This window comes from Herpailurus yagouaroundi, unplaced genomic scaffold, assembly GCF_014898765.1.
Source record: "Herpailurus yagouaroundi ecotype Mexico unplaced genomic scaffold, PumYag 255, whole genome shotgun sequence".
Lineage (NCBI taxonomy): Eukaryota > Metazoa > Chordata > Mammalia > Carnivora > Felidae > Herpailurus > Herpailurus yagouaroundi.
In genome coordinates this window covers 1,361,137-1,377,882 of record NW_024412472.1, presented here as the reverse complement: position 1 = coordinate 1,377,882, position 16,746 = coordinate 1,361,137, and the positions used below count along the sequence as shown (strand labels likewise).

At 44.7% G+C, this 16,746-nt stretch overlaps 2 protein-coding genes across 2 annotated transcripts in view; one reads left to right on the top strand and one right to left on the bottom strand.

The window, feature by feature from the left end:
• Positions 1 to 16,746, top strand: part of LOC121021166 (olfactory receptor 52D1-like) — a 64,552-nt gene that overhangs the window by 366 nt on the left and 47,440 nt on the right. The window lies entirely within an intron of this gene.
• Positions 3,808 to 5,749, bottom strand: LOC121021148 (ubiquilin-3-like). The gene is made up of 2 exons (XM_040461370.1): positions 5,640 to 5,749; positions 3,808 to 5,558 (listed from the first exon to the last, which is right to left on the bottom strand). Exon 2 carries the CDS (start codon positions 5,527 to 5,529, stop codon positions 3,910 to 3,912), a length of 1,620 nt encoding a protein of 539 aa, XP_040317304.1. The 5' UTR covers positions 5,530 to 5,558; positions 5,640 to 5,749; the 3' UTR covers positions 3,808 to 3,909.

The following is a 16,746-nucleotide window of genomic DNA, read 5'->3' as shown; positions in this document are numbered from 1 at the left end:
TATGGGGCTAGGACCAAGGAGATTCGGAGCCGACTTCTGAGGCTGCTTCACTTGGGAAAAATTTCAACATGAAATTTGAGTACAGGCTAGGGATAAGGAAAGTAAATGGGTTCTGAGCTTTCTAGGTACATTTACATGGATGGAGGCCTCTAATGTGACATAAGCGTGTTTTTAGGAGAGGAAGTAGTGGAAGCAAAGGGAAGGTCAGAAGAATTGGAAACACCAAAAATCACATTGAACACACCACATTCTTGAGGTTCTTTGGGCAATGCTGAATAACTCAGAGAGATGATAATATTTTTACTCTTGGGGAAATTTTACAATTAGGAATAAGCACACCTTGGAGATATCTCAGTAGCTACGATAGTGCCCGTGCAGAATGCTCCTGATTTTTTTTCTTTTCCTGCAAATATTTCCATGACTTACTAAAGATCAAGTTAATTGCTTTTCTTAAATGAGTCTGTGTTTCATAGTGGAAATATTCTTCTGTGAGTCCAAGTTTAAAAAAATGATCATTTTTGGTAAATTCGTCTGATTTCAATGTTTTGGATAGTGATGAAGAGCAAAAAGTCTAAGGTCAGAGTTTCTGGGTGTGAATCCTGGTTCCTCTGCTTACTGTTTTTGTGGTCTTGAGCCTGATGCTAAATCTCTCTATGCCTTGGTTTGTCCAACTGTCAAATGAGTAAATGTTAATATCTAACTGTTAATGCTGTGGTGAGGAATAAGTAAGTTAATGAATGCAGAAAACTTAAGACAGTGCCTGACATGTAAAATGGTCAACCAATAAATATGAGAACGTTATGTACACTCTGAACTTTATTAGTCAACTTATAACTTATTTAGGATGGTTTTATATTATATCATTTTATAGGATTATTATGATACCTATATCAAATAACAACTCTAAAATATTTAGACAGGTCTTGGGATATGAATAGTGCCTGTTAAAACTGTATTTTCTCCCATTCCTCCTCTGGTCTTCTGTTTTGAAATCCCTTTCCTTTTAGCCATAAAATTATCCCTCATTAAGAATTCAGAGAGCCCTTCTCAAAATCCAAGTGCCTTTTTTAATAGCCCTCCTTTGCCCTAGTAACCTCAGTTCTAAAATACACAAATAAGTCACCGGTTGCTCCTTCCCATAATTCAAAACATGGTTACTATCAGCATCTTTCATTAAGAGCCTATGATTCAGAGAAGCTAAAAGTGCCAAGATTATGCATCTATATGGACAGTATCTCATACCTTCTTCAGTATGAGATACATGTGAGGATGCCCAGCTGCACAAACACATAGTAGCGAAAGTGAAGACCTATTATCCTCTGAGGCAGTAAATGGTAAAGAGACCCAGTGATGTAATGATCTCAGGAACAGAGAACAATATATACAAAGGAGCGGAAGGTGGGAATGTGGAGGGGAAGTGCTGTTCTGTTCCTGAAATGCTCCTTTGTGGGCCATATGCCTGCTCCCCTAAGATGCTGGCTTCATCTGATCAAAAGGTCTACCTCACAAGGTAACGCTCACCATCACGCTAATTACCTGCCGTGAACCTCACATTTTTCCTAGAAGAAAGAGAGAGTCAGTAACCCAGGAAGTTACTATCAAAGGCAGGGCCAGGATTCAGGACTTTGGACTCCCATAGTAATGTTGAAAATGCATCCATCTGGGGGCTAGACTTACAGTACCACAGAGCTACAGGAGACTGAGGTACTGGTAAGTAAATTTAAGTTCAGGAGTGGACAAATGTGTCCGACATAGTTTGCAGGCTAGCGTTCCCTTGTCTCCCCCAACAAATTCATCAACAATTCTCCCCTTTCATGTCTGAGGTCTCAAGGAAGCTTCGAGGAGAAAGCTTACAGGGGTAGAGTGGAAAATAGAAGAGAAGGGGGGATGCAGGATCACCCAGCTGCTAACACCTTGGTACCGGGGCCGGTCTAGCTACAGCCTGTACTCTGGACGGATACCCTATGGATACAGCACTGGGCGTGTCTTCCCCAGGGTTTCCCATTACTGACTGAAGTCCAAGCTTCACACACGATAGATAATAGACAGATGGAGGATTCTACAGCCCTGGCAGCAAGCTCCACTCCTTAAAGTTCTGTTTTTGGCCCTTTTATCATCCTGAAGCTAAAATGTAATAGTTCCCTAGATGGGGAAGGGGATTTGTAGAAGTCCATAGGCTTCTATAAAACTGGAGGTAGCAGGGTCCAGTCCACAGGAAGACTATTAACATTATTGTCAAGATTTCCCACCTCACTCAGGTGTTGACCATGGGACTCCACATGATAAAAGAGGAGGCATGCTTCCAGAGGCTCGGGATACTGCCTTGCCCATCACTCACACTTCACCCCAGACTCTCACTCTTCCCTGGGACCAAATGTGCATCCCTGATCTCAGAAATTCAGACTAACATCCTGGTGCCACAGGGAAGTGAAGAATAGAGTGAAGTGTATCAGGACCGTTGGTGGGTCATGTGGTCCCAAAGGTATTTTATCCACAGTCCCTGACGGCCACAACCTTCAGGTCTCTAGGTTCATGGGGTGTCACAAAACAATGAAGTCACAGTGTGTAGCTCAGAGATGTCCCTCCTCTCTAGCCCCCAGGAAGCACGAGATTCAGCTGTTTTTCAGCCCAGGGTCAGTTGACCCCTGGAGCTGGCTCTGAATCTATAGTCGCTGGTTTCCCCAAAGTAATGCTTCTAATATGCTTCCTACCTCTCTTTCATCAGCTGTTATCCTGCTGCATGCCTACATATGACCCCTGGTCTTCTGGTCATGCTTCATGTGCCTACACTATGAATCTCCTCACTGACAGATGACAGTTTACAAAGAGAATGAGTGGATTAGGAAAGTATTGGTGACTTTCACTAAGACACAAGGACCCCAGAATTGAGAGTAGGAATGGGGCCCAGGGAAGGATGCTGAGCTCTTTCTGACCATGCCAGCCAGAGGTTCCTCTGTGACACCCAGGGGTAGGCTGGTAAGCTAAGGAAAGTACAAATGGACTAAGATATTAAGGAACCACGAACATGGAAGTAAGAGCCACAGCAAAGGACATGGTCAAATTCCCTGAATGGTGAATGGAGAATCAATCAGTGTAGCATACTCACAGGAATCACCACTCAAAAACAAAAAAAGGATAAGAAAAGAGAGTAAATAAAGCAGCTATATGGGTCTGCATATAAGACTCCATACAAAAAAAATAATGGGAACAGGAGAAATGACTCACTGCGGTAAGTGTCTGATTGCAGAGGATGGGGAAACGTGGGCATTGAAAGAGGAGTTTCAAGAAATTCGGAGGCAAAAGGAGAGAGAAGTTCAGTGTCTGATAAGGCAGCAGAGTCAAGTATTTTATGACATAAAGGGAAGAAACCTGCCTGGGGTGGGGGTGGGGGGGCGGGGTGTTCACCTCCTAAAGCAGGATTCTGGCACAGGCAGGCAGGAAAGAGCCAGAGCTGAGAGGGAGGTTGAACAGGTTTTCTGTAATACGGAGACACTGGACCCGAAGATGAAAAGAGAGAGGGGCTTCCCGCGGTGGAGTGGGGGGGGGGCGGGGGCAGAGCCAGGATTCATTCAGAGTCACTCTGGCGTTGGACCAGAGGTGGCTTGTGACGATGATGGTAATGTTGATAGGGAACCAGGTTGCTGGAAACACTCAGGATTTCCCCACCTCACGTTCAAATTTAGAAAAAGCTCTGAGATTAAGGGTATGAGAGTAGGTGCAGCCCAGACCCAAGACCTGATAGCATGATCAATCTCTCCCCCAAACAATATTTTCTTTGCCTACATACCCCCAAATTGACACCACACATGAGATCCAAGCAATGTTTTTAATGTAGAACAGGCTTGGGCAGTGAGGGAGGGGAGTTGTTCAAGTGTGCACACGATCTAAGTAGGAAGGATTCAAAATAGGCTACTTCCTCTCCCCTCCCTTCCCCCTTCCCTTCCCTCCCTCTCCATGAGGTGGTGCGCTGGGGGCGTCAGCTGGAGGCACCTGGGCTTCCGGTACCCCCAGCATCCTGTCAATGGCAGTATGACTATCTCCGCCTGTGGCCATAAGGGCCTGTAGATTGGCATCCCGATTAGTAAAACCCATGGCCCTCTGATGTTCCAGTTCTCGCTGGTAGAGGCCTTCAGTGAGGGGGGATGAGGGTAGTGAGGATTGAGTGGACTGGAAGCAGGCATTGTCCAGTGCGTGGAGAAGCTGAAGAACAGCCAAGGTGGGTTGTATGGAGTCTGCTCTCTGGCCCTGCCCTCCAGCCCTAGCTTCAGGGCACTGTCTAGTCCCGTGTGGCCTACCCTGGCCCCATAAGTAAGGTCCCAGCCCAGCCACCTCCTTGGACAGTATCTGCAGGCCCTTTTCTATCTGTATCAATGCCTGCAGTGCTCGTGGATTGGTCAGGAGGGAAAGCAGTGGCATGTGATGTCTCAGGGGGCTTCCAGTTGCCAACTGGTGGAGAAGAGCTGGATTCTGCTGCAGGACATGCAAGGTTCTATGCAAGGCAGAGGGTGAGGGTCTAAGCTGACCGGTTAAAGTGGTTTTCCCTGTGGGCTGCTGACCATCCTGAAAGAGAAGATCCTGGCCCAAACTTACATCTGGCATACCAGTCCCGTATCCTGAATTGGCCTGATTTGAGGCCACGCTCCTGGCCTGGGTAACCTCTTCTGCACTGACCTTTTGTGCAAATGGCCTGGCAGGTGCTGAGGCTGTGGGGATGTTGGTAGTAGTGTCAGTACTGCTGTGAGCATTGACCTCCTCTTTATAAAGCTCTGAACTTGGGTTGTGGCCTTTGGAGGCAAGTAGTGGGGCCAGAGTGAAGAGCATGAGCTGCTGGATATCAGAGCAGACTGGATGCATAGCATTGTCACCACCTGGCACTGCCTTCAAGGCCTCTAGCCCCCACTTGTCTGCCTGCAGGAGCTGCTGTTGCCGGGCTGGGTTCTGCAAGGTTTCCAGAGCCTTAAGAGCTGGCTCAGATTTCTGTACTGGCCTTGAGGATTCAGGAGCATGGCTGGCATTGGCTGCTTTCTCATTTGCCAGGCCTTGGACCACAGGGTCTTCCGAGAAGACCATTAAGAGTTGAGCCATCTGGCCAAGAAAGTCAGCCAGATCAGGGGACCTCCGGGCCAGCCGGCCCAGCCTGGCCAGCATCCCAGCACTGTCTGAGGTGGACGGTCCAGAGCGATGCACACAGTGGCCGGTGGGGCCTAGCAGAGTTCCAGGACCAGGCAGAGCTCCTTTCAGATGGGTCCTCACCACCAAGTGGACCATAGTGCCATCAAGGATGCCACGCTGGCTCAGTATGTCTTGATCCCGGAGGATCTTTCCAGTGAAAATGAGCACCAACTGGTCAGTGTTATAGTGAAGGCGTTTAGAGATCTGTTTCTTAAAGTGGTGGACACTGTTATTTTCTGCCAGCATAAATTCCTGGCAGTCCTGTGGGGTCTTGACAGACACTCTGATGATGCGTGATGACGGCTCCCTACGAGATACCAGCCGGCTGTCCCCTGCTTCTTCCCTAGCCCGGGCCATATGTCCTCAAGCGTGAAATGCAGGGCCACCTGCGGACATGTAGAAGCCCAGATGCAGCACTAAGCACACCCGGATGCAGGGACCATAGGTGTTCAGGGACGTCCACTCACCCACAAACTCCGGACACCACCTCCTAATGCAGCCCTGCAGCCACCTGGCTCCCATAGGGTGTCAGCAGCCCTTTGCCAGGGCCAGCCTCAGGGAATATGATGTCAGTGATGAGGTCACAGTTGAGAACTAGACCAGAATGGGGGAAGGGCAGAGGTCTCTTCTCCCTGTGTGAGGTTGGCTCTGTTTACAATTTGACTTAAATAGCAATAGAAAAAAATTAAGTGTTTCTGTCTAGAAACATGTTTTGCACCAGCCTATTTCACTGTTGAAAATCATACCTCTTGAGTTTTTGGTAAACGAATGTAACTGAGCAGAAAAGGCACTGGCTTAAGAATCTGGCTCAGGAAGTGCTGATTCTAGTCACCTGTCATTCACTAAATTACTGTACTGGGACCATGGCCCAGTCAAGGCCATAAGTTCCCTTGTTTCTAAATGAACAGAGTGAAGATAAGTATAACCAGTCCATTTGGCCTCATCCGAGGCTTGTAGGAAGCTTGTATCTCTGAGGCCTACCACGCTGAGTGACTTATTGACATGGTTCTAAGAAAAACAGCATCATGTTCCCCAAGAACTTGTGAACTCAGTTGTTCTTGGAGAGATCAAGTCGGATCTCAACTCTTGAGGATCAGAGCTGAGACAAAAGAAATTATGAGAAAGTAATTCTACTCTAGGTCTTGATGACTTAATAATGATTAGATTTAAGATACATTTGAAAAGGAAATTGTCACTTGGGAGGGGACATATTTCAGCTGAAAAAGCAGAAAATGGTGACTCTCTAAGGCACTGTTTTGACCACTCCAGGCAGGTGAGACCCCAGGTAAAGTCGGTCAGATCTCTGAGGTGATTGTATTTTAACTGTGAAGATGTCAGGCTGTCAGTCTTTTGCCATTATATACTTGACCCTTTTTCTGATTCCGTAATTTCCAAGGACTATAAATGTAGAACTTGGCTGTCTACAAGACCACCTTCAGAAGGTTCTGCTAGACGTGGGGAACATGAGCATCTAGATCCCTCTACAACTAAATTGTTTATGGGACATTGATATATGCTCTTAAACTTGGGATAATTGAAAATTTTTAATGTTTATTTATTTTTGAGAGAGAGAGAGAGAGTGAGTGGGACTGAGTGGGAGAGGGGCAGAGAGAGTGATGGGGAGAGGGAATCCCAAACTGTCAGTGTGGAGCCCAACATAGGGCTTGAAACCACAAACCACAAGATCATGACCTGAGCCAAAGTCGGATGCTTAAACGACTGAAGCCACCCAGGGGCCCCAAACGTGGACTAGTTTGAATCAGCATCTCCTGTATTAAACTAATAGCAGGACTCTGATAAGTTGTAATTTCTGAGTTTAAAAGAGCTCTTCAGTCTTGGGGAACTTCATACAGTGAGCCTCATGGCTGGCTGGTAGCAAGCAGTCTAGTGGGCCTTTCCTAGGAATGCCCAGACCTCAGAACAACTTCTATCGTATGAATATTATTAGCAAACAATTCCTTGTGGGAATTTTGTTTGAGTTTCACCCAGCAGAATTGGATAGTCAAATTAACTTTCCTCGCTTTTCATTAACTAATAAATTAATCTGTAACAGGAATTAAAGAACATTCCAGGTAACAGTTCTCCAGAATTGCCTTCGCATATCTCATGTTTCCAGGGATTTTTCCTCCCATGTAGCCTGTGAGGTGAACCATTGCCTTGTCTCCTCTCTCACAGGTTCTCTTGTCAGGTGGGTGCTCGGGAAGGAGACATCTCAGATCCTGACAATAGAACCTGTAAGAGAGGAGACAAGGGGACCATTCATACACTTGTGTCTCAATGAGGATGCCTTTCCCACATTGTCCACTGAGTTATTTAGCACAGGAATCTCACTTCATCCTTCCTGAGAATCTGACACCATTTGAATATTTTACAGTGTACCTATATTCATTTTATCATTAGAAAATAAAACAATCAACGTGCTATTTTATTTAATCAATTAAAACTTACTACCTAGGGGGAAAATGGGGAACATGGGCTCTCTAGAGTAAAGTAGCCCTCGTTTAAATCCCACTCCTACTACTTTATAACCATCAATAAGTCATTTATCCTTTTTGGAAGCCAGAGTTTTATCGTCTATAAATGGGTAGTTTTTCACAGATTTGTTTCAGAGATTCAAGAAGATAATGCATACAAAGTGCCATCCAAAGTAACTGGCACAGAGAAGACACTTGTCAAATTGAGTATGACTTCAATACCACAATCACTGCCAAGCTTTGGCACATCCTGCGGTCAGGTCTGTAACTAGACTGGGAGACAAGGAGAATAGGTATGTCTGTTAGAGTTGACCAAGTGCCCAGAGGCATATTCAGCTGCAGATGATGGAGACAACTCCAAATGGACTGGTGAGGGAAGTGTGGTCTCCTCTTAGGAGTCCAACCAGTTCAATAAAGCACTGACTTTATGCACCTGCCTTAAAGTTTATTATATTAAGATCTAATTTCCAGAAAACATATTACATTCCCATATTCTTCACAGAGATTGGTTAAGGTTTTCCCATCTCAATAATAGTTTTATTAGACATCAAACTCTATGAAAAGCTTATTATTAGGTGCAGTTTCAGTGTTTTTGTCAGCAATTTGCTCCAGAAAAAACTAATGAGAGTTTAACTTTTTTTTTAACCAAAAATTGTCACCTGGGAGAAGACGGCTCCTGGGTGGCCATGCTAACTGGACATGGACTGCTGTAAGGATTCCCCTTAAACGAAAAATGCCTAATTCTGACCTGCTAGTGAGCTATTTTCCTTTCTATACTCCACTGAGTTGGTTTGAGCCAAGTGTGATTTATGATAATCTTATAAATTTAACTAAACCCCAGAAGGGATTACTCCCCTGGTGGGAGTAGCAAACATTACCTCCGTATCACCTTTGCAATAAAATCCAAAGCCTTTGTCTAGCTACAAAGCCTTCCTTGGTTGGACTCCTGCTTATCACCTTGACTTTCTGATGGTGATTTCTCCTTCCTTATGAAACCTGGCCACACTGGCCTCCCTCTTACGTCTGAAACAGGCCAAGTGCCTCCCCGTACTTAAAGCCATTGCGATTGCCGTTCCCTAAACCTTTAATGCTTGTCCACCTAATCTTTACAGGTTCATCCTTCTTACCTTTCAAATCATCTCTTCACAAAACCCTTCCCAACCATTCTGTATCTTATCAGTCTATTTTAATTATCTGCACAGAATTTATTATGTCATATTTCTTCTTTACTATTCATTTTATGTTTCCATTCCCCTTCACTAGAATATAAGCTCCATGAGAACAAGGACCTTATCTTATTTGCTACTGTAGCCCCATTGCCAGCAGGCCCTTAATAAAATACAGGTAGGAAGGAAGAAAGGAAAGGTGGAAGGGAAAGAGGAAGGGAAGGAGGCAGAAAGAGAAATTGAATTAAGGACACAGACAATGATTTATCATCATGGAAGTTTGTGACGTTTTGCTCACCTAAATAAAATCCAACAACAGAATGAATGTGGAGCAAACATATACAAGAATCCTTTGTTGTTGTGATAAATGGAATCATATAAAACAGTGAATGAATTCTTGACTCTCTCTCCGCAAACCTGTTTCTCCCATAGTCTTCCTTATCCCGGCTAGTTTGACAAACAAGACAGCTAATATCAGAACAGAATCTCAAGTTACTGCTCCCCCTGGCCTCTTCTCCCTTTTCAAAAGATCATCATTCATTTAGTTGTTCAGGCCCAAAACACAGGAATCACCCCTGAGTCCTTTCTTTTCACATTTAATTTATCAGCAAGTATTAGGGCCTTTTTCTTTGACATAAATCCTGACTCTGATCACCTCGACACTTCCAACAACGCCACGGCCTCCTAGCTGGTTTCCCTACTTCCTCTCTTGGCCCATTTGAGTCACTCCTTCCCACAGTAGCAAATATAGGTCAATTAACCTCACCTCTGTCTGTTTTTAAAATGTTTATTTTTGAGAGAGTGAGAGAGAGACAGAGTGCAAGCGGGGGAAGGGCAGAGAGAGAGGGAGACACAGAATCCGGAGCAGGCTGCAGGCTCTGAGCTGTCAGCCCACAGCCCGATGCAGGGCTTGAACTCACGATCTGTGAGATCATGACTTAAGCCAAAGTCTGACACTTAACTGACTGAGCCACCCAGTTCCCCTTATTTATTTTTGAGAAAGAGAGAGCATGAGTGGGGGAGGAGGAGAGAGAGGGGGGTAGAGGATCCTAAGTAGGCTCTATGCTGACAGCAGAGAGCCTGATGTGGGACTTGAACTCACAAATCGTGAAATCATGACCTGAGCCAAAGTCAGACACTTAACCCCCTGAGGCACCCAGGCGCCCCAAACCTCACCTCTTTATGCAAAACTACCAAAACTTTTCCTATTCTACTTGGATTAATCTAAATGCCTTACCAAGTCTAAAATGCTCTGACAATTTGGCCCCGGGCTGACCGCCTGACTCATCTCCTGAGCACCCTGCCCTGGTCACAGTGGCTTTCTTGTATTCCTGGAACATACCCAGCTCATGCCTGGTTTTTAACTGACATCCCATTTGTGTGGGAACTCTTGCTCCTAACTTTCACTTGCTCACTCACATTATTGATCATATCTCTGATTAAATGCTGTCTTTGGTGATGTTCTTGGTGATTACAAGCTCAAAAAGTCCACCTGTCAATCTCGGTCTCCTTGTTCTGTATTTCTTAGCCTCTTCTTTTGCTTGAAATTACATTACACAGTTAGTCGATGTCTGCCTCCTCTCTGTTGGCTCCATGAAGGCAGGGCTTTGTGATCTAGAACACCTAACATCTCCAGCACCCAGCACAGAACCTGACAGAGATAGAGTGTTCAATTAGTGTTAGCTGAATAAATGAATCTCTAATTCCTCCTTTTCTTTAATCTTGCACGTCCAGTCTTATCAGCACATCGAAAGGGTTTTTTCAATTCCATTTCCAAAATTCTTCAGTTGTCCACTTCTTGCTATATGCCCTTGTAGAGAACCTTAATCTAAGGGCAACACCATCCCTCACCTGGATGATGGCAGGATCTTCCCTCTTGACTTGGTTTCCACCCCTGCCACCTTCTCATTCATGCTCCACAGAGAGGACAATGAAATCCACACTCCATGTGGGGTAACAAAGCCCTGTGCCATCCTGCTCACTGTCTCTCCCACCTCACTTTGAGGTGCTCTCCCTCCTTTCCTCGGTACTCCAGACACACTGGCTTTCATTCCTTTTTCTTCAAACGTGTTGAATTCTATTTTTTTTAATGTGTTTAACTTGGGGGTGGGGGAGAGACAGAGAGAGAGAGAGAGAGAGAGAGAGAGAGAATGAATGGGGTAGGGACAGAGAGAGAGGTAGAGAGAGAGAGAGTCCGAAGCAGGTTCTGCACTGTCAGCTCAGGACCCCACATGGGGCTCACAAACCCTGAGATCCTTACTTAAGTGGAAATCAAGAGACGCTTAACTGACTGAGCCACCCAGGTGCCCTGAACTCTAATTTAACTCAGGGAGCTCCTTTACACTTTCCCCTCTACCTGGCACACTCTTCCCCCAGCTCTTTGAATGTCTGACTTCCTCTTACCCTTCAAGTCTCTACATAAATACTCCCTCCAGAGAGATACACTCACACCACTCTTCTAAAAATATATTTCTCCTCTCTCTAAATGCAATATATGCATGCATTACATGCAATAGAATAGAGACTAAGAGTGTGGCCTCTGGGGGCATCTGGGTGGCTCAGTGGGTTGAGAATCTGACTTCATTTTCAGCTCAGGTCATGACCTCACAGTTCCGTGGTTCACTGGTTCTGGGGTTCGAGCCCCACATTGGGTTTTGTTCTAACCGTGTGGAGCCTGCTTTGGATACTCTGTCCCCCTCTCACTGCCCCCCTTCCCAAAAATGAATAAACATTAAAAAAAAGTGTGACCTCTACAAACGCTGTTTCAAATCCCAGCTCCTACTCCACTACTTACTAGCTGTGCAACCTTGGATTAGACACTTAACATTTCTATGTCTTTCTTTATTTATCTGTAAAATTGGCTAATGATAATACCTACATTTTGGGGTTGTTGTAAGAATTAAATGTTAATATGCATAACGCTTATGGAACAATGCCTAGTTCTCAGTGAGTGTTCTGTTAGCTATTCTATTTCTTGTTTGTTTGAAGTGTCTTATCTCCACTATATTGTAAGCTTTTTAGGGCAAAAACTTTATCAGTCTTGTTCACCATTGAATTCCTAGCACCAAACACAGTTTCTGGCATTAATAAGCCTTCAGGAAATATTGGTTAAAGTATGAGTTGCAAAAGCCACTTGGCAACTCGGAAAAAATCTTCGTGATATTTTATCAAGTTAAAAAGACAGGTTATAAAACTTTATGTATAGTAGAATCACAGTTTTGTAAAATATATGGAAGGACAAACATCATGGTAACAGCATCTCTGGTTTTTATATTCTTACTTTGCTTATGTGTATTATCTGATATATACAGTTAACCCTTGAACAATGCCAAGGTTAGGGGCACTGATCCCATGCAATAAAAAATCTTCTGCATATAACTTTTGATTCCCTAAAAACTGAACTTGATTCCCCAAAAACTTAACTACTACTAGCCTTCTGTTGACCAGAAGCCTTACTGATAATATAAACGGTAGATTAATACATATTTTGTGTATGAATTATATACTGTACTCTTACAATAAAGTAAGCTAAAGAAAAGAAAGTGTTTTTAAGAAAATCAGAAGAGAAAACAGTATTGTATGTATATTTATTGGAAAATCTGTCTGTAAGTGGTTGGTCACGTAGGGCTGGGGCAGGGGAGGGAGCCATGGGCCTGGCCCGGAGACGGCAGTGTTCTGCAGTGGCCCCTGGGGTGACCGTGGACAGCAACAACAGCCTGGAGCTGTGCCACCCACCTCTGGCCATCCGCACCTGCCGCTGCAAGTGAGTGCGCTGGCCTTTCTGCGGGGGGAGGGGGGATAGGGGACACGGGGTGCAGGACTCCCTGCACAGTGCCATCCCTGCCCTCTGGGCGTCTTCCTCCACTTCAGCCCAGCCTCATGCCCGTGAGGCACCTTGGACACATGGGGTGACCCGCAGCCCAGCCTGGTCCTGGCCTTTGGGGGCCACCCAAGGTACTCAGAGGGCAGCCGTTATGACTTCTGTGCCAGTTGCCTTGTACTGGGTCTCAAAGAGACTGGGGCAGGCAGTTGTAAATAAATGGCTCGTGGCTTTTGCTCTCAACTCGTAACAAAACTTTAAATTCCACATAGAAGTAGACCCTCATGGTTTGTACCCATGTTGTTCAAGGATCAATTGTACTTCTATGTTGTTTTTAAACTGAGAAAACAAGTTTAATTACATTTTAGAAAAGAGGCTTAACAGAACCGTAGAGGCTTTATAACTGTTTTTCAAGGACGCATATAGTTGTTTGCATGGGAATCAGCAAAAAAATCTGTGTAAAATAAGGATTCATAATGTAACTAGTGGCAGCAGTTTCATCAGAATAATATCCATCCTGGAAATATAATGGAAAAAATTTCACTCAAAATCATCAGAAAAATATAACAGTTAAATAAACCCAAATGTGTGGGACTTACATAAAGAAACTGTAGTTCTTTTGTTACTGTTGTTGAAGTATAATCGACACACAATATCCTCTTAGTTTCTGGTGCACATTACAGTGCTTTGGTATTTTTATACATTATGTCACGAAATGCTATTACAATATGACTAACCACATTCCCTATGCTGTATATTACATTCTCATGATTTATTTATTCTATGGCTGGAGGTTTCTATACCCCTTAATCCCGTTCATCCATTTTGTCTGCTCCCAACCGCTCCTCCTCAGTTAACCAGCACTTAGAGAAAACTACCCTTCTTTGTAGAGAAACAAAGGAAACTTGAATGGACACATTCCCTATTCTAAAAGGAAAGAGCGCTATTGTAAAACTCTCGATTCCCTCTAATTCATAATGTAGAGGAAAGCCAATCAAGATCTCATTTGGCCTTTTCTGAAATTTGACATCTACTCTAAGTGTATGAAGAAAAAGAGACAAAATTAGACAATGGTATTTTGCAAAGGAATAAGGAGTGAAGCATTGAAAATTTTGTTATCAAATATTTCAAACTTAAGGGGCACCAGGGTGGCTCAGTTGGTTAAGTGTCCGACTTTGGCTCAAGTCATGATCTCATGGGCCGTTGAGTTCAAGCCCTGTGTCAGCCTCTGTGCTGACAGCTCAGAGCCTGGACCCTGCTTTGGATTCTGTGTCTCCCTCTCTCTCTGCCCCTCCCCGGTTCGTACTCTGTCTCTCTCTCAACAATAACCACCAAAAATTTTTTAAAAAATATTTCAAAGTTAAAACAATTTAAGAAGAGTGGCACTAGTAGATTGTTTTAAAAACACCATAAATACACATGTATAAGCATATAAGATACGGCAAAGGAAATATTCAGTCCAGTGTAGTTATTTGCAGGGAGGCAAAAATTCCAATTAAACACCACAAAACCCTGCCCTTTGCAATTTTGGGGGGTAGGGATTAAAGCATGAATTAACTTGACTGAGTACAGTGGACTCTGGAATAGACTAATTTCAAATCCTGCCTCGGCTACGCGGGAGCTGCCCAACTTTAAGCAATGTACTTTCCCCTCTCCCTAAGTCTCAGTTTTTCTCCTCTGAAAGGTGCGGATAGTAACACCACCTGCATTAAAGGACTATTGTGTGGATTCAGATAGGAAGAGCTCAGAACAGGGCTGGCATTTGGAAAGCCTCAATAAGCATTAACTTTTAAAATTAAGTAGTGAAACCCTAAAATATCTAGAAAAAAATGTGTGCGTATATTTATGACAGAGGTATTAGGGGAGTATCTAAAGGGAAAAAAAGAACAGGTGCATAAAAACACTTTCTGTTGTTTGAAGAACACCTTCCTTTTAAATTGCTGTCCACCTACCTGGCTGGCTATTTGTGATGCAGCATTACAGGCTTCAATGCTGTTTTTTTTGTTTTGTTTTTGGGGGGTTTTGGGGTGTTTGTTCTTTTTTATTTCTAGCATATCACTTGGTCTTGGACTTTTACTAACAGAGGAATCAGAGCAGGGAGAAAATGGGACATCTCAGGAGGGCTGCCCCTTCAGTAACATCGGCCTGATGGGATTCCCTCTTCCCAAACTCCAACGGCTGCCATTTTCCCAAGCCCCATCCCGTGGTACCCTCTTTTGATCCCTGTATGCCTCATTTCCCTAACCTCTTTCTCATTTTCTTGCTCATTTCCTCACTCATCACTCTCACTCATTTATTCAATGTTTTTGATTGCTTTCCATGTGCCAGACCGTACATTAGGTGGAGTCCTAGGTGGCGGCTGACAAGGACCTTCCCTGCCCCAGGAACCCCTTTCCTCCTGGACACCACCATGGAGCTGGACATGTGTCCATGAGTTCAGTCTCTGATGAGGCTACAGCAAATACTCCAAACACCCAATCCACTGTCCAGGGTTCTCCTAAGATATGGCCAGGAAACAGTCTATTAAATGAATACTCTCCTCCTTAGCCAGAACTTTTAGACCCAGACTGTCATCCCCTATCTGCCCTGAGACCTACTCCAAATGAGCTCTCGTGCCTCCTTTGGCCCAATGAAAGACAAATGAAAGGCATATATCTTTCCCAGAGGCTTTTTGTCTTACCTACCTAGCCTTCTGGGGATTCCACTTAGAGATTGCCTTGTACACCTTTCCAGGTCAGAGGCAGTCCACAGCACCCACCTTGTTAGTTACAGGGGACAGACAGGCAAAGACTGTCCCCTGCCTGCCTAGTACCCTGCCTAGTAGTTCCTCTGATCAGGACAACTCCTGCCCAACTGAGGGGGAGGGAAGAGGAGGTAGAAAGGAGGCTTGAAGCCTCCTGCTTCACCTAGAGACTGAACCCAAAACCAGGGGGAGGAAGTTGCAAAGTTCATTTCACCGCTGACACCTGCTGGCCGCTAAAAGGTAAGACAGGTTGGTTAGTACAGCATCCTGGGTCCCAGGCAGAGGTTCTGTTTCTCCAAGTTCCTAAAGAACCCCCAATGCCAGGTCTCTGATGTTTAAGTACATACCACGGCCACTTTTACCATAGTGGTCCCCTCTGATAAAGACCCGTTTCCCTGTCTTGACAAGAAGGTCACATTAATGTTTGTGTTTACACCTTCATTCTGTGATGAAACTTTAGCAGACTGTTCTGCGTGTGTGTGTGAGCACAGGTACACAGATGTGGCCATGTAGTGATGGATTTAAGTGTGAACACGCACTGTGTGTTGGTGCATTTCTCCAGAATGTTCACTTATGTGGGGGAGGTATGGTTTGCTTGTTTGATTCATGAACTGTATCACTCTTCCCCTGGAAGGACACGGGTAACGGGCAGCATTTCTGAGTGCAAACAAGAATTTAGTGTGAGATGCCGAGGGCACCTCCTGTGTGTTGTGCACAGCTCGCCTCAGTACCTTTGTCCACAATGGCTCTGTTGCTGGAATGCTCTCCCTTTTCCCATCACATTTTGGCCTACTTCATTCTTACCACTTTTAAGCTGTCAGCTTAGAGCACATACTCATGGAGCCTTGCCTGTCTCCCTATACAAGATCAAACCTGTTTGCTGTTTAACAGCTTCTGGTCCTTGCAGCACCTATCATAGTTTGTACTATATATAATAAGTATTCTTCAACTACAGTTTAAACACTCCATGCCACCAGACGATAACCTCGTGAAAGAGGATCGTGACTCTCACGTTGAATTTCAAACCTCGAGCAGAATGCTGAGCGCCGGGTGAGTCCTCCATTTCTGAGCTGCAAGAAAGACAACATCCGGGGTGCCCACCAGGGACAGTACTTTGTGATCTTGGTGGGATCAGGGAATCTTGGAACTTAGCCTGAAATCCTGGGGCTCCCTATCTACTCAGGAATCAGCATCAAATCCAGAAAGTGAGAGCCACCTGTGGGATGCTCTTCAGGGGTGATAGAAATAAGAAACTGTGCCCACTTCCTGGTCAGACTGGTGGCAGGAATGCTCTAAAGAACAAAGTACATGGTGGCAGCTTCTACAGGACACAAAGTCTGGGGGACCTCTGGAAGGACACCAGGAAAGCTG